Genomic DNA, 22904 nt, shown 5'->3' with positions numbered 1-22904 from the left:
AGCACTAAACTCAACTGGCACCGTTACTCTGCTCGCCGGCTCAGCTGTTGCTGCTGCTGCTTCTTCTTCTTTTGTTTTAAGCTTAGCATTCGCCTGCTGCGCCGGCTTGGCCGACTGCTCTTGCTGCTTATCACAAGTTTGTTGTTGTGGTAGCTGCTGCACTTGTTGCATCCCGCCATTGGTTATTCGTACATAGTTATCGATGAGCCAGCGAAAGAGCTGATAGCCCATTAGGACGTTAAACAGCCACTTCAAACCCTCTGCTATCATTTTTAGAGTAACGCAAAGCTCACAAGATACAATCGAAGCGTTACTTTTGCGCTAATTAACCGCCGCTACTAAAGCCACACAGCTGTTGATCGTTAATGAAGCATTAAAAAATAAATACTATTTTAACAACAAAAATATAAAACTAAAACGAGCAAGTGCAAATGCTAAGTGAGCTTAATAAATGACTAAATGCATGCGTGTGCGTGTGTGATTTGAGTGTTTTCTTATTATAACGACATATGTAGAAGCTTTGCTTTGGCAACTAAGCGTGAAGCTTTTTAACGGCGCCCATGACTTTGGTGCATTGCATGCATGCAAAGCTTACGTGCCGAACGAAGTATTAAAGGTCGTTAGATAATACTGATTTCAACTTTATTACACCAACTAACACAAGCATACGCAATAGTTAAGCGAATTTCGCAACCATTTTAGCTTTTGCATTATGCATTCACAAATTTTCACACTGTGCAAGTCCTTGCTATTATTTTTACCGGTTAACTGCATTTTCTTATCTAGTTTCTAGCAGAAATGCTTCTCGTTTGTTTGTATTTATCGTTTGGCTTAAAGTTGAATTCTAAGTAAACATTTTGTTGTCTCGCTTAAAAATAGACACAAGTTTATTGCGTCCATTGACCTACACACTTATAGACATCTGTATGCTCATAGATTTGCAATTATTCAAACATATGTCTGATTAACGAACATATTTAAATGTATTTTTGCATAGATTGACCCCCAAAATTCGAGCATGTACATATATCAACACTTAGATAATATATTTTTTTTTACTTGCACTGGCAAAGTGTTTCGCCAATAATTTGTAGATATTTTGACTAAAATCTATTTATTTTATTTTATTTTTGTATTCAAATTAATTATTATGCCACTATTAAATTTTATTTATTTTTTCACCGAAAACTATGATGTGTTGCTGAATTAAACTTTACCAGCAAATAAATTCCTCAATTCTTTTTTTATTGAGCTCAAGGTGACCTTTCAAGTTTTCGTGCGCTCATCAGCTGTTCCGGCAAGAGAATGTCGCACCCTCAGTTGCTGGTAAACAAAAATCAGCTGTACATTCATGTGCTTTCTCTTTCACAATGTTGTGGTTTCTTTGTGTATACAATGAAGTTCTCCGCATGTATTGACTATGCAGACACACACATATTACATATGCAAGCATAATGTAGGGCGTTGTAAAACGGAAGAAAAACATGTTTTCGAAAGGTCGCAAGGGCAATGATTGTTTACTTACGGTAATGTTAGCCTATAATAACACGAACGTATTCTTTGCAAATTTGAAATTAGCATTAGTTCACTCATTAATATGTGCTATTTGATTTACGGCCACATAATTAATTGTTGCTTTTATGCAGCCATTAAAAATTGACGAGAACATTTTTTAGAATCACAAACAAAAACAAACGAATGAGCTTTCCTAAAGCTGTTTTATTTATTAGATGTGACCAAAAGCAGCATATGTAACAAGTACGCTGATGGGATATACCAAAATACAGAATAACCACCTGGCTACACTTTCACAACGATTGAACAAACTTAATTAATCTCATTTCATTGCTAATCTACAAATAATTTTAGATGTTGCTGTAGCATTTTTTTAATACTACTCAAGTGACTCCCTCACTTTTGAGAAAAATACGAGAATGGGTGAATACGGGCTTATCGATAAATGTAAAATGTCATTTCAATTGTTAACGCTACGTAATCCCTTACGTTACGTTGCGTGCGTTAGAGAAACAAAAAATAACTGAAATTCAAATTATTTTTGAAGGGAAATACTAAGAAAGTTTCTTTGAAATCTTGGTAATTTATTTGTGAGGATATAGTGTTTTTTTGGCTTGTTTGTAAAGCTTTTTATTAAATATAATTGTCTTAATTGTCGTATGCATACTTTTATGTAGTATGCATATTAAATTCATAATAGTAGTAAGTGTATATTTGTGAACAATTTTCTCTATCAACATTTGTTTATGACGCGATTTACGTTTAACAGTGAGACGCATTACTCGAACTATAACCTATCAGTAACTTAATTTAACTGGCACTAAGTAAAAAGCACATATTGAATTTCTTGTTGTTGCCGCATATGATTGCAGTCTCTATAGACCTACTATCATTTTCGCACCGTAAACACAAGTGGTGCGGACTCATCTTCCTGCTGCTCGAGTAGTGTGGTTCTAATAGCACGTATAGAATGCTGCTGCGCCTCGATGTCTTCGTATTCAATAGATGAGGAGCGCAGCAGCTGAAATTGCGAGGTTGAATCGTTTTTGGTTATGATCAGAGAGGCTGGTCGGGGACCTAAAAAAAGACAAAACAAAAATATATAAACAGACTATTAAAAGAAACACATAATTATAGCAAATTTAATTACCTGCCGGTGGTTTAGTGGTCAGCCGGCCTTTACTGCTGCCTTGGCCCGTTGCCAGTTCCATTTGACGCTCCGAAACGTATTCCACATTGGGTGCTAGCTTGGCATTATTGTTATTATTATTGTTGTTGTTGTTGATGCCGGCAAGATTGCTGCTGCTAGGCGTTTGTTTGATCGATACTCGCTTCTCTGATTTGACGCTGCCTTGCTGCTTTAGTATCGAGTCCCGGCGTTGCTGCATCGGTGAACCGGAGGTTAGCAAAGTGGGTGTCAACATGGCACTCGTACTTGCCAATTCGAGTTCTAGAAACAACATTGACGATCGAAGAACAAAGTTAGAAATATAATTTGGGAATAACTTGCAAACAGGGGAAGCACACAAAATGTGACAAAAGTTAACAATTGGATGTTGCACTGACGCAGTCTCTTTGGCCTTTTGTTGACGACGAAAATGAAGAGCAGCTTTATTTTATTTACAAAAAAAAAGGAACTAAACTTATGTACAGTTACCCAAAGACCTTTCTGTAATACATTTATTATTTATAAATTATTTACAAGCTAATCTAAGTAAACACTAAAAGACATTAATTAAACATGCAAATGTGGGTTAAATGAAAATTAGTGAGCAAAGATGAAAGCAATTAATAATCAATTTACCCTTGTCCAATAGGCAGATATTTCTTAAACAAAATGTTATAAAACACACTACAATAAAATGCATTTGGTAAAGAGTTGTTCGTATGATTATTTATTTGATCTTTCCACATAAATGTTGGTTAATAACTCCGATTTCTGGAAGCAGCATTTTATTAGATTGTTAGTCGTTATGTCAACTTAAAACTAATTTTAAATAATCGTGCAGTCCATGTTACACATAATACTTAACAAAAAAATAAAAAACAAATGTTAGCACTTCTTTCTATCTTGTAGAACTTGGATGAAGCACCAGAAAAATAATACCGAAAATAAAAAATACAAAAATGCATAAAAGCAACATGAGCTACCGAAAGTTTCTATTGAAGCACTTTTAAAATGAATCTTTAAAAGCGTTTAAACGTTTATAATATTGTTTTTAGTTTAGCTTGAACTGCTTTAATGGCACAGATATAGTAGATTGTTATCCAGCTAGTTGTTTAGTATAAATTGTTAACTTAATTAACTAAGCTTACAGTTAGAACTATGATTTAACCAGACCTGCAGTAACACCGATTACACGTGTTGTCTAATAGCTAATAGTATTAATCATTTTATTATAATTATTAGGCTTAGTTTTTAAGAGTTAATGTACATGCATATTATTTTAAGCTTTGTTTTGCATTTTATTTTACATGTTCGTGATAATTAGGAAGCTCGTTTTTTTGGTTTGTTTTTCGTTTTTAATACAGATATGTTAGTTAGTATTTACTATAGATGGGCGTTTATAGTTTGGTATCGTCGTAATTTGTATCACTGTTGGGCACCACAACCACCGTTGGCACCGTCGTATACGGCATCATTGGTTCAATGAGGAATTCGTCGGTTATGGAATTCGGACGCGATCCGCGGACTAAACTATGTGAATTGTGATAGCTATGGAAAGCAGAAGAACCAACACCAACACCACTACCATTATGAACACCATAACCACCGCTGCTGCCACCGCTAACGACATTTATTAAATCGGCACTGCTGTTACCACGCATTTGAAGGCCACCAGAGGCGCCACCGCCGCCTGCTGCAGCTGCGTTCAGACTTTGGAGGGAATGCGAGCTGGCACTGCGAGTGTATTCGCTATTTAAATATTTCGATTGTGGCGCATTGTTGCTGCTGCTATTGTTGTTGTTATTATTGCTGTTATTGTTGTTGTTGTATTGCAGGAGACTGTTCACCCGCTGCTCGTCGGAGGGCGAACCGAACTCTGAGGTCTCGCAAATGGGTGCTAATTGCAGCTGTGCGGCTGCAGCTAACATCTCACCTGTGGGCAAACCGGACGGACTTGGACGCTCACTGCTCGCCACATCCTCGAAGGCCTCCTCGTTGAGGGTTTGCAATGCGCCGCAGATCATCTGCTCCTCCAGCGTAACCTAAGAAAGTTAGAAACTCGATTAACTATACGAACTTAGCATAAATTACATAAAAACTAAACCATAAACTAAACTCTTTTTTTTTACCTGCAGATACTCATAATCATGGATCTTCGACTATTAGTGCAAGCATGATTTCAGAAATAAATCAGAGCATGATTCGATTTTAGCTATCTATATCCATTAACTTTAAACTAAACTAAGTTTACCACTAACCTGTTTCTCCATATGACTGACTGAGTTTCTGCGCGATAGCGAAGGAGCTGGCAACGCTTCTGGTATTTCCCTGATGACAGTCGGATTGGCTGCCGTCTCTGTAAGCGCAGGCTGCGGACGCACCTTGCGTGGCAGACGCTCGCAATCCCTTAGCGTGGTGATTAGCAAACGAAACAGTTCCCAATGTCCGAAGCTCAGTCCCAGCACCTGCATTAAGAAAGGTAAACTTAAGTTGATTCTACTTCTTACTTCTTCAACTACCATCGATTAGCTGACTAACCGCCTTGAGATCCGTCAGTTCGCAATGCTTCAATACGCGTCCATTGATGGCATTGTCACGCAGCACAGGCGCCAATTTCTGTAGCGTTGGCTTCAGATCTTCGATGCGTTCCAGCAGACTGATGACTCCCTCAACGGTGAGATCCGTGAGCTTCGTTTGCAGTATATCATCCTGCCCAAAATGAATCATCAATAATAATTTATGCACAATTCAATAAAATAACATTTACTCACGCCAAATGAATCGCTGGGCGATGGTATCAAAGGTGTTGTTGGCTCTAGGGACAAATTACGCGGCCGCAATTCATTGACCGCAAACTCGTTCTGCAGCATTTGGTAAGGCGGATACATTTGAGGCGAAGGCACATAGGTGGTGGGGGCGGGATGTGGACGCATGCTGTGCGAGACGCTGGGACGCGTTTGCAGCACAAGCGAGCCTTCGTCTTCGATGACTTGTTGATCCTCTGTGTATATGGCATATAGTGAGTAAGAATCTAACGTAAACTGCACATTTTGTACTTACCTTTGAGTACTTTGCGCAGATACGGATCCAGATTGATGGTAAATGGCAAAAAGATGCGCAGGTCTGCGACCAGCAAATCAGATTTATGCAGCTGCAAAAAAGGCATCCAGCTTGCGCTCATCACGATCAAGCTCCAGGAGTGGAGCTGCTTCACGCAAACACGCCAATTTGGGACGCACTCTAAGAGAAATGAAACAAGGATATTTAGTATAGAAAACATTGGAGTTTAGCTGGCATTCAATTACTTTTCGTAGACGCTCTGCAGCGAGATGTTGTCATCGGCATTGCTGTCCATGTACTGATCGTGATGGAGAACAATCATGCTGGCACGCAGCGGCCACTGCTCGGTGAGATTGATCCAGGAACTGAGGCGATACCAGCTAAAGTCGATCTGGAATGCTTTCAGCAAACGCACCGTGATGTAGATGACGTTCATCAGGCGTCGCATGCTGCGTGGATTCACATCGCTGAAATAGTCATCGGTGAGCACAATGCGCGACAAATCGATTACACCTTGCTGGTTCTGACCCAGTCGATGCAGATTGGAGCCAATCGAGCTGGCCACCGACTCGGACAGTCGTAGTTTCTTGCCACCGCCGCCGCCACGCTGTGCATTGTGCGGCGCCCGCAGCTTCTCTTGACTGGACATGATCTCCGAGGCATTGGAGAGCCGTCGTGCGGACACCGAGTGTCCCAAAGTGGGTCCATCGTCCACCTGATAGTCGATGCCACTGCGCTTAAAAAGCAGCGCTGTCATCTGGGCACGCTGCACCTTGCGCAGTCCCGAGTTCTGCAAATACACCGGCAAATGTACCAGATTGCGCAGAAAATCGTGACCACCAATGCCGCCCTCGGTGAAGAGCCGTCTGCTATTCGCTTCGGCTGCCTTGGCAATCACATGCGGATCCACGGAGATGAGCAGCACAAAGGGACGATTGGGTGATGAGAGCAGCGTCTGCACTGCATTTAAAAGTGTAAGAATGCGTTCCGTATCACAAGAGTCGAGGGCATCGACAACGCCCACAAGGCGACTCTGTTGATTGGTAAACGCATCCAAACACTTGACCATGTCCGTCAGCACAGCCACCTCGGCACCGAGTAGCGTGAGCGGCGCATTCTCATTGGGAGCGCACAGCGCGTTTCAGCTGCCGCTTGTGCGAGATGAACAACGAGCCAAAGACCTTGGCCAGCACATGCAGATGGGTGCAGATGAGTCCCACCAACACCGCAGCAATCACATAGACAGACACAAGTATGCGTTCCCGCTCCGATTCACTAGCATGCGTAAAGTACGCCACAATCAGTGCGATGCCTGCGACGAGGGAAACCAGACCGAGTTCGAAGAGCAGCACAATGGGCAGACAGCACATGCGACGCCAACGCCAGCCGACGTCCATCTTGAGGCACTTGGGACGAAAGGCACGGTACAAACGAGTGGCCAGCCAGCCATAGTGGGATTCTAAGGAATATAGAGATATATGAAAGGTGGTTCGTAATATTGTAATAAACTATTCTATAATGATAAAGTGAAATACAAATCTTTTATAATAATCAAGATATCGTTAAAATGATATTTCATATATTATATTGTCCCTAATGAAAGCAAGTAACAAAACTATGTACAGTTAAGTGTGCTTGACTGTCAGATACCCGCTAAACATTTTTAATGAATGCAAACCAGTGCGTATTATTCTTAAAATGTACTAAATTAATAAAGCGCAAAAATACTTAAATATAACGAAGGCTGTATTTGGTATATCGATATAGGATATATTTTATAGATATATAGTATATTTCGAATATGAAGTAGTAAATTTGAAGTACTAAATTCGATATATACTATAGACGTCAAAATATACCGCATTGTAAGCCAAAGCAGCTAAAACCCGATTGGAGAAGTTCTTTAAATTACTTCTACAATCTTAATCCTACCGCAATCAAATTCTCGGAAATTTAATGCAATAAACAATATTACACAATTAAAATATTGTCATGTGTTTAATACATACCAAGTGGAAGGATAAGTTATTTTGAGATTTATCTATAAAATATCGAGGTTATATTGTTTAAAATTATAATATTTAAATCCAGATTTTTACGTCCCACTACAAATTCCAAAAGTTCCCCTTTCCTGACATTTCTCCCAGATACCCTTAGGACCCTTCTAATCTATGATAGAAGTAGCTGAATGTTAATATCTACTATTGATAATGAAACTAAAATAAATAAGTAAAGTTCGGTTTATGATATTTTGATGAACGATTTCTTTTAAATCCTTAACTCTTTCTTTCAATTCCTGTCACCTTTACAAACAAAATTAGAATGGTTTCATGAATTCAATTTAAATCAGGCAAGAAGATAATCTAAAAATTGTAACACATTGTTTAATTAAACGCAATTAATTGCAATATACTTTCGCATATACATATAATTGATATCTACCCGTAGCTACTACTTACCCATGGCATCCAGAAGTGCAGCTAGCATGTGCGCCACGGCGCCATCTCCCGTTGGAGAAGCGCTGCTCGCCTCGGCAAAGTGAAACCTCACAGGTTTAGGTTGCGAGTCAGCCTGTGGTCCAGGTGGATGACAGAACGTCACCTGCAGTATGAGACGCAGACGTGTGATACGCTTCTCCAGGCCATGCAGCACCGAGTAGGCCCAGAACATGTCCATTTGGTAGTTGCAGTACTTGGTAGCTGCCAACAGAAGATACGCAAGCAGCAGGAAAAGTAAGGCAGCCAGTGAACCCCACAGAGCTGACCACGTGCTCAGACCCACAATGGTGCCGATGAGCAGCGAAATATGCAGGCAAACGATGAAAAGCAATCCTCCGATTTTCGTTGGCGGTTCGGCCCATTGGCGAGCAAAGTTGTTCATCTCCTCGCGCAGTTTGTTGAGCAGAAAACTCTTGCCGCTGCCCCACTTGGCGTACAGACCCACCGTAATCGGTGTGGTCAACGTCGGTTCGCTGAGCACATCCGCCAGCGCCGAGGAGTACAACTCATAGCCCAGCATACCCTCGGAGTCCTCGTTGGTGTTGAGACGTCGGGCACCAAACACTTGGCCGAGTATCGTCTTCTGGTGCAGGGAATCGATGTTGTAGGGCGTCTCGCCCGCCTTGTTGGCGCGGTACAACAGCTGGCTGTGCTTCGGGTTGCGCAGCAGTGCCTCCACAATGGCCTTGGAGCGAGCACGCATCGCAATGTGCAGGCAGGTGTCTCCACGCTTATCGCTGGCCGTCACCTTGGCCTTGCGATCGAGCAGCATGTGCACAATCTCCAGATTGCGATTGCGCACGGCGCGCAGCAGCGGCGTATCGCCATCCTTGGTGGATGATTCCAGGTCGGGATTCGTGGACAGCAGCATCTTCACAATCTGCGTGTGTCCCTTCTCCACGGCCGTGTAAATCGCCGTCTTGCGATCTTTGCCCTGAATGTCCACATCAGCGTGCTTCTTCAGCAGCGCTTCGACCACTGTGCGATGCCCGCCCTTGACAGCATGAATCATCGGCGTGTCGCCGCCTCGATCCTGGATATTAATGTAGGCACCGGCGGCAATCAGTGCCGCCGCAATGTCCTGGGAACCCTCACGACTGGCAATGCACAGGGCCGTCATGCCATCCTTGTCCAGGGCATTCACATTGGGCTTCTTCTCGAGTAGCGAACTGACGCAGTCTGTGTGTCCGCCCGAGGCTGCCACCAGCAACGGTGTCCAGGAGTACATGCCAGCGGTGTCCACATTGGAGCCCGCCTTCAGCAGCGTGTCGACAATCTCCACGTTGCCACGCCTACACGCCCAGACCAGAGCTGTGGTGCCGTACTTGTCGCCCACATTCACCTTGGCGCCTCGCTGTATCAGCAGCTCAACAATGTCCTTGAAGCCGCGTCCTGCGGCCCAAAGCAGCGCACCCAAATGGTAATTGCCATGTGCATTGCCATCTGCTCCCTTGTCCAGCAGCAGGCGCACCAGATCCGTGTGCCCACGATATGCAGCCCACATCAACGAAGTCCAGCCGCCCTAAGAGAGAAGAGTGAGGAAAATTGAAGTTAGAGGAAAGTGGGAATAAGACAGAGTAAGAGCTCCATTTAATTACCATATCGCGATGCTCGATTTCGGCGCCATGATCCAGCAGCAGTTGCACCACATCAAAGTGTCCATTGCGTGTGGCACACAGCAAAGCTGTCCAGTTGTCCAAATCCTCCGCCTGCACATCAGCTCCACGAGACAAGAACTCACGCACAAAAGCAGTTAAGCCGCGTCCAGCAACCACCATAAGCACAGTGGTAGCATTCTATTTAAAAGGTAATAAAAGATTGGTTCATAATAGAAATGAAATTATCAAAATATTAAATATAATATTTTACTAATTTGAAAGTTTCATAGAATAGTATATGAATACAAAGTTAGAGAACAGAAATGAAATGAAAATAAATAAAAAAATATATAATAAAAATGCATAACAAAATAAATTGTGAATAAATGCAAAGATAACAGAAATAAAAAATAAATAAAAGTAAATACAAAATAAAATAAAAATCCTTCAAAAATTGAGTATAATTACTAGGAATAAGGTCGGAAAACTAATAAATAAATAAAATTTAAATATGGAAAAAAATCACACAGTTTCATAAAAATATAAATTTAAAAATAAAGCAAAAATGTTATATTGCAAAAGTACTCACACTATGTATTTTATGAAAAAAAACTTAAATTTTTCATTCTTTTGCAAATTGCCAAGTTTAGAAAGTTATAAAAATGACAACAAAAAAATTAAAAACCAAGTAAAGAATGAAGTTATAGAATTTAACAGCATCATTTAACTTTCAACTAGTGAAGACAGAAACAAAATAAAATGCCAAACTAAAGAAATTAATATTATCATTTAACTTTCAGCTGCAGATAATCGATTAAGTCACCAATTAAATTCAAAACTAGTAGTAATCAAATTAGAAATGATAATAATATTTAAGGTGACTCACCTCATCGCGATCATCGATGGTTAGATGACGACTGTCGAGTATAGCGCGCAGACCAGAAATATCATTATTATCGATGTACTGCAGCAGGGCGCGATGTCCGAGTGAACCCATGGATTCTCCGTATCGATTTATGTTCTAAATTGTGACAAAAAAAGAAAACAAAGGAAGACAAGCACATCAAGCAAACAGTTTTTGCGAATAATTGAATACAACATGCAATGCCAAAGATTAGTTCTCTTTGACTAAATGTGGGGTTGGTGGGGAATAGAATATCATTTAATTGGGTTACGAAACGCTTGCAAACAACTTTTTAATTTTTTAATTAAATATCCAAGTCTGCATTCGTTATTTCAATTTGCAAGTCACATGCTAAAGAAACGTTCATGTTCCGATATTAAGAAATAACTCAAATACAATGCAAATATTACACTCGAACTCGAAAGGGGAACTTCCAAAAAGGGACAAATTTAATTACAATGCAAACATCATATTTGATTAGAACAATTTATGGGAAATACACAATTAATATTGGAGCAATATATTGGCAAACAGTAGTGTCAATTAATTCTTATTAATGTCTATACATTTGTTAAAGTTCTCAAGTTATATATTCAGCAAAAGCAACAAATATGCAACTCATAATGTTAAAATGATGTAAATTTGTGTAAGTCTGCTGAATGCGTATAATATTATTGATAACTTTCAACATTTGTTAACAATTTTACTTAATAAGTAAAGTTTTCGTAGTAGAGTAAATATTACTTTAATATTACATCCACGTATGTGTATTTTTTTTTAAATTAAACAGCAGTTATAAATAGTTATAAAGTTCTTATTCAACTAGACCATTTGTTGACCATATTTTTCTCTACGTAAGATTTAAGAACAAAAAATCTTTGCGGAAATAAATTGTTTCTAATTACATTGCGTAATTTTGTAGTCAGCAATTTTAATATGGTGTAAAAGCTGTTAAATAATTAACAGATTGCATTCTAAGTACGCCTTTTAAGCAATTCTTCTGGCATCTGTTAATACCATTTATTGAACTGTTTTAATTTAAAAGAATGTACTAATTCCACTTATAAATTATTCTAATATACAAGAATTTACTAATTACATTTCAACATTATGATAATCGTCAGCAATTGTCAACACTCTGTGTGGTTAATAAGGCTATTTAATTATTACTCATTGTTTTTATCAAAATACTTGAGAAAGCATAAATAAAGATAAATTGCACTTGATTTTCACGTATAAAGGTTAATGATAACAAAAGAAGGCTAAAGTGTCCCTTAGAAGAGATATGATTAAAGGTAAAAGTGAATCAACTTTTTTTCACGAATATTCGTCGTAATCTACTTTATGAGATGTTACTTAGAATTGGAATTTCATAATTAATGCGTTTGCCAATTGATTTGTTATACAACTGCAAAAGGAGACAATTTGCAACGTCAGTGAAGCAGAGGAACATCAAAAATTGATAAGAAGCAAAATATATATGAGATAAAATATCGGTTCATTTGGGATAACTTATGGCTGTCAAATGGTCAGTGATATGTCCATATTTCTTAGTCGAGCTGAGACAGACAGCTGTCAAAATTTAATGCCCAACCTGAGAAATACCATTGATAGTGGCGCCTAATAAATCTCGAAAGGAAAAAGGTATTCTCGTTTATCTAATATAGAATTCTTGTAGATGGCTTGATTTTGGACATATAATACATATGTAGATGCCCCCTATATATGTACCTAGCAAGCATGATAACAATGCCAACGAGAGATTACTGTATTTGCCAGTGCGAAATAAGCCAGCACTCACGTTTTGCAGTAGCTTAACTGGCACATACCAATTTAAATATGGTCCAAAATCAAGCGGAATGAAGCTGTCAAGCTGTCACAGTTCTAAGCAAATGCTGATGAATCAACGCCTAACTAAAAATTGTGTGTGTGACGAAAGAGAACTTCATTTAGATGCTAGAGACTAAAGAGAATGCTGATGCCTTGTAATGAGTTTCGTTGCGAATTGTAACAAATTGATTTCGTTTATTAACGTTTTTAAGGCGTGAAAATGTTTGTAAATAATTGTTGGCAAATAGCGAGACGTCTAGAGCGTATGCAAAAAGGTGTGATTAAGGTTGTGTATCTAGATACAAACATATCTCGCCTTTATTTTCGGTGCTAAAACGCATTAAGGCATAACTTGAAAACAACTGACAACAATTCTTGTAGTTTTACTTCTTCGAGATCACTATAAATATTTATGAAAAACTATTTATGAATTTTGCTTCTTAATGAATACTAACATTTTTGGGCTTTTTCTTCGTCGGCGATCGTAGATTATTCAAACTCAAACGCGACGCGTTTAGAATTAATTCGTCTAAGCTCTTTGAGAGCTTCATTTTGTCAGCTGTTTCGCGTTGCACTTGCAGATGTTAAACAATTGTAAATTAAATCTTTGAATTGTTTTATTTACTCAAGACTGATAAAAAAGTCATGATTTACGATTTACGACAAAAGACACTGGCACCATTTATAAAAAAATAATAATATTAAGTAGATACGCGTAATTAAAGCAGCGCGTGCCTTTAAGCGGCAGTCGTAAAATGCATTCTTAAATATGTTTGTTATTAGTTTATATCGCGAGAGAGAGAATAACTCAGCGAATGTATCTGCAAGAACGCTTCTGTGCGCGACGACGGATCGCCTTTGAATGTGCGAAGCCAATGGAGCAAAAGCAAAAGCAGCAGCCATGTGCAAGCTATTGGATGTGTGCTGGTTAGACGGTTGCTTGACTTGGTTGGTTAGCTGTCGCTGTCGCTGTTGTTGCTGTTGTTGCTGTTGTTGTTGGGTATCGCATGACGGTGTTGCTTATCAACAAGCCAAATACTCTGTCATTCTCCCTCTCTCTCTTTCTCTCTCTCTGTCGGTGCGATTTTAAGCGGGCACGCAAAACTTAAAACTCGAAAACTGGCACTGATTACAAATTGCAGAACGCGCGATCGTCTCTGTGTGACTACACATGTAACTAGATACAAAGATACGCAGTAGATAGGCATGTGGAGATACTTTGATAGGTATCTACGAGATACATCCGTGCGCGCACTATATGAAATGCTGTAATTTTGCCTTGTTCCGCAGCCACTTAAAACGTGTTTGCCAATTTGGCCAGTAGCTATATTTAGGCCCACAGTCAACAAATGCTTTTCCTTCGTCGCTGCATTTTCCGTTCACACGCTCTGGCCAACAACACGCACTGCCAGCGACTGAAACTAAAACTGAACTGAACTGAACTGAAGACTAAAGTGACCAATGACCAGTTCAACAGTTGACCAATGACCAATGCTGCGTCGTCTTCTGGCTGCCATTCTAGCGGCTCCAACACGCACAGTGGTGCCAAACCCATTGTGCGCAGTAAAAAAAAACAAACACAAATTACGAAAAGTTTCTCTGGGCCTGGCCTGACATTGTAAAGGCCAACTGCAGTTAATAACCTTAACTGGTGTGTATAGTGCAGTGCATTTGTTAATTGTTAATTGATTTGCCAGCAGCACACTCAACACTCTCTCTCTCTCTCTCTCTCTTTCTCTCTTTGAGCGCGCGCATTAGTTTAATTAAAAACGCGGCAAGTGGTAAATTAGCTAAACGAAGACACTAAACTAAACTCAATTGATGAGCGTATCTTTAACTTTGCAGGGGACTTTTTCTTATACACTTAATTCGTAGTTCGTATTGGGGTTAATTGTAATATTGGTTTTCAAAATTATTACCAAAGTTGTGCATAAATATTTGCACACATTGATTAAAAGTCAAGAAAATTTAATCAGCTGCATAGAAAATGTTTGCTTGGCAAACGAAACGATTGAAAAAATTGGAAGTACTCGAAAATTACGAGTACATAATTATGATTATTATTATTAGTGTTTATAGCCTTGTCCAATAATGGCTAATACATTATTGTCTGTTCTCTTTTTACGCCGCTGCTGTTGTTTTTGTTATCGACACTGATGGACAGCTATCGATAACTTTTCGACAGACTATAAACGATTGCCAATACGAAATGTTTGATTCTCGTCGTGTGTCGGCAAAATGAACAAAGCTATATTAAACACTTACAGACTTCAGACTAGTCTCTAGTTAGGTTTATCTACATTGCGTGACACACTCAATTTGAAGTGCATTCATTCATTTCCTTAAAATAGCCCATCAGAGCTTAAGTAAACTTAGTGCACTAGTGTACGTTAATCGATTTGGTATTATTAATTGTAGAACTTGGCAAAAAAATAAAAGAGGAAACGCAATAAAAATAGAATGTGTACACAAGGAGCAACAATAAAAAGAGAGTTAACGACAGGCAGGAAAGCACATTGAACTCTTGTTGGATCACATAAGAAGTAGCATAGAGGAAGGGCAGGGCATAAAAATAGCGTCTTGGGTTTTATTTTTAGATACTTGTATGTAGTTAAGGACAGGTTATCGCTTGGGCAGCCAGGACTTGAGGGTTAGAAGCATAGTCAGTCAGCCAGCCAAAGACAAGAACAAAGACAGCCGCAAAAGCAACATGTATGTAGTATGTTGGTTAAATCGAAAGTCAAGGCAATAAAAAAAAAAAAAAGACAGACAACAAACGAATGGCGAAATAAGAAGAAGAAGAGTAGTACATGTACGTGGATATGGGAGAAGCGACGTAACGCCAAATTAAAGTGACTGAAACGTCGCGTTGTGTTCGGCGTGATGCTCAGCTCTGGATGATAACTCCCACTGCCGGCATCTCCGTTCAACTCCTGGCCATAGCTATCGGGGGTGAGGGAGCGCGTCGGTGTTGGCGATGGCGATAAAGCTAATGCACTGCCCGTGGTTGTTGTTGTCGCCGCTGTCGTGTTGCAACTTGTTGCATCCAGCGGCGTTGCATCGGCGGATGCCTCGATGTTGATCACTAGACGCGGCAGCGACGCATGTGGAGCCAACTCGCTGCCCCCGCGCCACGACGTCCCAGCGGGCTTGTGTTTGGCGTGGATTTGGAATTGTGATTCGCTGCAAACATCAGCAATCGCTCCTCACGCTCCAGCAGCGGACGATGCAGCGACTGCAGATCATTTGTGCCCGTGTCATGCAGACCGCGTACCAAAGCGCTGATTGTCCGTTGTTTGCTCGACTTTGAGTTGGAGTCTGCAGCAGCAACAGTTGTGGTTGTTGCTGTTGTGGTTGCTGCTGCTGCTGATGTTGTTGTTGGAGTCGTGTGTGTCTTTGGGTCAGACGTAGTCTTTGTGGCTGGGCTTTTGTTCAACTTGGACGCTTTATCATCGGACTGCATGTTAGCTGTTTTCTTTGTGTGTGCTTGTTACCTTCTGACACCTCAACTTTATCGCAAGTTGAGTTTAATGAGGCCCCTCCGGCTATGGAGAGAGCTGTGGCTGCCAACTGGGATAACTGATTAGTAATTAAGTGTGTGTCTTTGTGTTGGTGTCTCTGTGTAGTTAAGGTTCTGTTGTAAAAAAGTATCTTTTATTCAACAATTTCTTGCACATGTCTAATTGTCTTGATTAAAAGGCATGTTCACATTGTTGATTCAACGCAAGTGAAATGACATTCATAAAGAGCTTGAAAATCTCTGCGTTCCCAGTTTCCCCTTACGAATGAACAACAAATATTAATTGTTATGTGAATACACAGAGATGCAAGACAGAAATCAATTGCAGGCAATAAATAAAGAATACACATAAATTTGAGAGTATTCAGCAGCTGATATAACATCTCTTTAACATCTCAGGTTAGTTTCCCTGTGTAGATAATATCTGTCCTACTTTACAGTGTTTGCACTCTGTTGACGTCCACAATCGTTATTGTAAACTTATCACGGTAAACACAGATTACAACTATAAACTAAGTGTAAGCACACATTATAAATTGCATAAATAACAATTACAAAATTACACACTATCGATTGCAATAAAGATTCACCTCAGATTCACCCGGATGCGTTTTTAAGCGGGCTTTAAACATTTTGGTCAAACTCGCGCCGTTAAGTTCCGTCTTGAAGGTATTTTTCCGCTGCGATTATTGAAAAAGTATTGCAATCTTTTCTATTTGGTCGACCGCTTTTCGGAGGCGTTCCAAAGTGAACTGTGTGGTCGACACTGCATGCAACATCCATATATGAACAACGAGATACGCAGTTTGTCTTTGACTTTTAATTAATTGAACAAACAAAGCATCTCCGAGAGATCCCCGATAAGCACTCGACTCTCTGATAACGAACGGATATTAAGCAGAGGATTGCCAGAAACCAGCACTTCCTATTTGCTAATTGAAATCAGTTTTCTTTCCTCTAATTTATTCTTCTTTTCTTGGTAATTATTTTCACACTTTTTGTTAAAAATTTTCGATTAGTCGCGTGGCAACAAAATACGAATCGAGTCGAGTTGCCACGAAGACGCGTTCCAGGCTGCGAGTCAAATAAAACTGAATCAAAGTCTTGTCTTTGACTTTGAGTTTCTGTGTGAAGCGGCCCGTGGAGGGCGATTGCTTAGAATGCCGCCTTCAATTATGACAGTCCATAATAAAGTTTATTATTGCCGACAGTAAGTGTCAATAGTAATTTACAGCTTGCTGGGAAGGCACTCAAAAGTGCTGTGAAGCTCTGAGATGATGCGAGATATATCTATCTTTCAACTGTATATAATGTTAAGTTATATACTATATAGAATGTGCATGCGACTCGCAGTGCACTGCAAATTAATATTTGCAGTGTATTCGCTCTTCTCTTGACAGCAAGAACAACAAGCGTAATTGCGATATCGATTTAACAATGAAGAAAACAAATAAAGATATCCCGTCTGCAAAAATTTACATATATTCAAATATTCTTTTATTTATTAGCACTTAAGAATACGTATAAAACAGTTTTGGATTCATTAAGTATTTACAGATAATTTTGTACTTCAAACTAACAATAATTAATTATTAGTAGCCTCAAGAACTCGAAATACTTGTAAAATACCTGTGCAAAATCTCCTATTCTGAATGTCCAAAAGCCTGAGTCAAGTGCATTCACACATACACAAACACACACAATAGACAGGCAACAGAAAATCTGTTGCCTACTTTTAGGCTGACTTCGAAAAGATTTCGAAACAGAGTTGCCAATAATTAAGAATTAACTTACACTTTTGTAATTAACTATTACTTGAAATAAACAAATAAATATTTATAAATACGAGTAAAAATAACAAATAATTGATTAAAGCACAGCCGATATTAAATTACCGACTATAAACAAACAGATGCAAATTGTGTTCATAAATACACACATCAGAAAACATTACTCAGTGGTCTGCTTGCTATCGATTTACAGCCGCCTGTAGCATTATAATCAGCATATATAGTGTGAGTGGTATATAAACTACACACAGATGTGTATAAACATATGTTTGACTTGCCTGTCTGGCGGCGGCGGCGGCGGACCCACAAAAAAAAAAAATATCTATATTGCGCCCCGCCCGCATTGCTTATCAGATAAACCAACAGTTGACATCAAAACATATGGCAAAACTCTTTTGGCAATAGAACCTAGTACTTTTCACTCTACTCTATGTAGTAATAATACCCATGAACTCATTGTAGTAATACCCACCTGAATCGAATTACCACTGCGCCCAAAGGAGCCGCGAAGGAATCCAAATGGAAATAAGCTACCATATCCACCGGAATCGTTACGCTCATGGCCGGAGCTCGTCGTAGCCGTGGAGTGTGCCGACAAGGGCGGATTTAACGGCGACATCTCCGAATAGGAGCGTCCCACTTGATCCAATTTGGGGGTGCGACCCATTTTGACTATTTGAATAGTACTGAATAGACTAAAACACTTAAACGGCCATTTAACACAGAACAAATAGTTCGTAGAATACACACAATACACAGAGATTTCGTTTAGAGCAGCAATTTATATTCGACTGTCGGCAATTATTTCAGCATTTTGTTTTGGCGAATGTTTAATCTTTAATCGAATCTACAGTACTGATAACCCTTAAATAATGTAATTAACTTGTTGCCATTTGTTTTGGCGAAACAAAATATAAATATATTCAAGTTTTGATTCCGATTCTGTATCGCTCGGAAATGTCGAGCTCATGCGACGCGCACTGCTGGAAAACTAACCGCAGGGGAACGCTCCGGATAGGCGCTGCAGCTCAAACCATGTGCCTTACACTCACTACTACTAATACCCTGTACGACTGAAGTATAGCAAATCGGGTAGCATAAATTTGGCACAGGTCAAAAGAACTCCAGCAATGTTTAGATAAAACTAGTGATAATAATTATCAGCGATTGCTTACATTTTGTATAAAATAGAGTATCCGATAGTCCGTCATTCCCACAACTTTGTTCTTGGTTGTTTTCCAGATAAAAGAACAACAATTTAGCGCAACATTAACGGCGCTTATATACAAACTACATGCAGACCAAACACACACACACGCGCAAACAATTATGACTAGCGCCAAAAATGAATAATGACAACGGCTACTTAATACATTTCTATTTGGTTATCGTAAAGCGAGTTGTCAGTCGCGACTCGCGAGAGAACTTAAAATTACTCATTACCGCTCTCTATCTCTCTCTCCTCTTTCTCCAGTGCTAACAACATGCTCTCTGTCTCTGCTTTGTTTTACTGTCGTATTTAAGTTGAGAGTGATCTCGTTGACTGATAACGAGCCGAGCCGGTTGCCACCGACAACCCAAAATACACAATTATGAACAACATTTTCTGTTTATGTTTACATTCACCACTTTGTACTGAGACATGCAAACACACACGAAATACACACATACACTTTTATAACAATGAAATGCATTAAAGAAACACAATTAATCAATGCTTTGCCCAACAACCCCATCATTGAAATTGTGATTGCGGAACAAGAACACGATGTGCGCTTGTGCACAAAAAGTGTTGCATACTTTTGGGCTGTCACGGAAAATCAGACAGCATGCAAATATAACACTGTTTTTATTGGACACATGTGCTTTGATTGTAAGCAATAAAAATGCATTGCAACAATATGCATATATTTATATGTATTTATATCGAGAACTTGCCAAAACAATTTGCAAGCAAATTTGTTGATTATCTGCCATGGCTCAATCAACACTTCCACGAATAGCTGGGCACATAGACAAATAATCTTGTACACCTAACAAACGCCAAGTAGCCGTGATCTATTATTAAAAATTGGCATTATAATAGACTCTTGTTTGTAAGCAATAAAATTATGAAACTACACAGTACTTTTCCTGTGTGTAAAGAGTATCGTCTTCTCGCTTTTGAGCGCTGACTCATTCAAGTACTTGGATAGCTGAGATGGGAAATGGGGGAAAAAAAAATAACTCACTTGTTCTTCGGGCGGTAGTAGGGATTCCATATAGTGTGATATAGAGTAGACTGGTATATTTTCAACCATTTTAATACGTGATAGATATATTACTTTCAAAACGTTTCTGACACTCTCTCTGACAATCGGACATCAACCTAATCTCTGTCACTTTCAGGCTTTCGATCACAACTGAGACATATTTTGGACAAATGGTTATCTACCGTAGATGTGATTTATTCGCTTCAATTTCCTACATTTTTGATCAGATAAATTAACATTAATTTGTGGAATATTGATCTTAGCAATATGATAAAAACAAGCTCATACTCAGCACTCGACTAAAAAGTACCCTATAAATAGTTTAACAATTATATAAAGAAAACGAACATAACTGACAAATTTAAGTGGAATGTGAAAGCTGCGTTGTTCTTAGAAATCCTGAATGACGCAACACAAAAAATGACTTTCAAAAGAGTCGAGTTGAAGACTCAAACCCATTGAGTACAGTATTATATGAACTCATAATTAGAGTAGATACGTCTGTCAGGTTTGATTGTTGTTAAAATTGATTTATTAAGGTAACAATGCAAATTAGCACTTGCAAGTAAATAACAACAACTTAATCACAGTCTTTGATGATCATCAAGCTCCGTTTCTCAACTGTTTGTAGTTGTCTCTGGAGCTTTAGATAACGTTAGTGGAATTTAAAATGTTTGCAGTTGCCCAAACTCTTAAATAATCACTATAACATTGATATTAACATTCTCATTATGTGGAAGTTGGATATAGACGAGGTCATGAATCATAAATCACTGCAATCTTTTACGTTGCATTGACAACACGAAGCGCCGTCAGATTTCAATAACAAAAATAAAAAAAGAAATAATAATAATAAGAACAGACCGACTCAAGTAACTTGCTTATCAACCATTTGTGACGACGATAAGCGCCGTGCCAACATCAACACAGTTGGTAAATATAAATGACACAGTAACAATGGAGATAAAGTGTGCTTTACGGTCGAGCACACTGGCATTATGCCATTATTCAATTTAATTATGACGGATCACAAAGACATGATATATATATGTATACTTATATAGCGTCCCCCGCAAAGCAAACGGAACTAATCAATGTATTGATTTCCGCCTTTGAAATAGGATTATTAAAAACTACTTAACGTTGTACTCACACAATATATTGAATAAATATTTACGGGTTTATTATTTACATTCGATGAAGATGAACAAACCGAACTCTAAGTAAATTTCGTTATTTGCGCGGCTAGAACTGAATATGTTTAATAATATCTCAATTTATACATAACTTGTCACTCGGATATTCACGTCAAAGACTTGGCGAAACTGAAGATCAACTGTTAGTTTATGGACATGTTGATTTGGAGTTTAGTTAGGAAATCTACAGACAAGCAAATTGTTTTCTCACACAAAATGACAATGTTGTTTAAGTAATTAACACCCCAACTTCTACATATGTATATATTATTATACACTACCCGTTTAAGTTATTTGAAAATCATGACTACGCACAAATCTACTTAAATTATGGATGAGAGACAAACGTGTCTGTGCAATTTAAATTCATATTACCATGTATACTAATTGTATGGGTTCGTGTCATTCTAAGCATTTAAGTCAACCCACAAAAGCAAATACTAGTAGTTAAACGTTAAATACATATATATTTCGAGTTTTAATTTACTTGATTTACTGCGAAAAACAAAAGTTGAATTAACCAAAGAATCGCCCTCATCAATAGTTAAGTGTGTTCGACGAATATATGAATTAAACTTACCGGTTGAGTCAATCAATTGTTGTTGTTGCTATTGCCGTTGTTACGGTACACCGATTTGCAAGCTTGCCGCGCAAAACAAAACACTGTGGCAGGATCAAACACATTGACAACAAATGACAGCTGAGCACAGCTGAGCGCTGCTTTGTATGCAAAAGTGTGTGTGTTGAGTGTGTGGGTGTATGTGTGTAGGTAGACACGCACGTGTGTCCGCGGTGCGCTTGTTTTGTAGATGTGTGCGTGTATGTGTGACAATGAAACGTCGATATAGCTGATTATTTTTATTCTCACGTTGACTTTTACACTGTTTGTCTTAACAGTAGCACTTTAATTGCTTTATTTATCGTTTTAGAAATATGTGTAGTATACGTTTAGATGTAAAAACTACTTAATGTAAGTAAAATAAACTGTCACGAACACGAAGTAAAATATACAAGTACATACATATGTATGTACATATTCACGTACATATAATAAGCAAGCATCCACAGCACACTGCGCGAAAAATGATTCTTTCACTGCTCAATTCGATTTTAACTAGCACCGTTTTTGCCGTTTACATAATTAGCGAATAATATAATTCATATATTTATGACACAATGTCTTCACACTCTAAAATGTATTGTACTATTATTAAATTAAATTACATATATGTGTATTGGCGACCGAACGACAGTTCTACGTTCGCTGCGATTTGACTACCCAACAAACAATGGTGCAAGCATTTACGAATTTCCCATACAATTGGGTGGCCGACAAATTGTTTGCTTGGCAAAATGCTGATGCCAAACCAAGGTTGCCAGACTAACAAATAATTAAATTTTTAATAATACAAGGCAGCACAGTGAGGCCGTAAACGACGGAGCAAATATACTTGATGGTATAGAAAATGCTATCTCAGTATATTATTGAAATTTTCTGATGGTCACACCTCTACAGTTCTACCTCTTAAAGAAAACAGCTTTCTTTGGAATATCTTTTTAAACTAAAAATATT

The 22904-nt window shown here is 38.8% G+C and overlaps 2 protein-coding genes across 2 annotated transcripts; both read right to left on the bottom strand.

The window, feature by feature from the left end:
- Nucleotides 1–2097: 2097 nt before the first annotated feature.
- LOC133839897 (kinase D-interacting substrate of 220 kDa-like) lies at nt 2098–18855 on the bottom strand. The gene is given in 14 exon segments (XM_062271531.1): nt 2098–2592; nt 2666–2965; nt 4338–4725; nt 4942–5148; nt 5222–5392; nt 5455–5684; nt 5744–5843; nt 5845–5923; nt 5989–6866; nt 6868–7202; nt 8203–9763; nt 9840–10037; nt 10726–10860; nt 18356–18855. Coding segments are annotated over 14 exon segments (4965 nt in total). The 5' UTR covers nt 18551–18855; the 3' UTR covers nt 2098–2404.
- Nucleotides 15390–22761, bottom strand: LOC133839898 (uncharacterized). The gene is made up of 2 exons (XM_062271533.1): nt 21912–22761; nt 15390–16143 (listed from the first exon to the last, which is right to left on the bottom strand). The coding sequence occupies exon 2, from the start codon at nt 16034–16036 to the stop codon at nt 15659–15661; it is 378 nt and encodes a 125-aa protein (XP_062127517.1). The 5' UTR covers nt 16037–16143; nt 21912–22761; the 3' UTR covers nt 15390–15658.
- Between the last annotated feature and the right edge of the window lie 143 nt (nt 22762–22904).

The sequence above is a fragment of the Drosophila sulfurigaster genome, chromosome 3 (assembly GCF_023558435.1).
Source record: "Drosophila sulfurigaster albostrigata strain 15112-1811.04 chromosome 3, ASM2355843v2, whole genome shotgun sequence".
In the NCBI taxonomy this organism is placed as follows: Eukaryota; Metazoa; Arthropoda; class Insecta; order Diptera; family Drosophilidae; genus Drosophila; species Drosophila sulfurigaster.
Note: the sequence above shows the minus strand (reverse complement) of the source record. Positions and strands in the feature narration are given on the sequence as shown.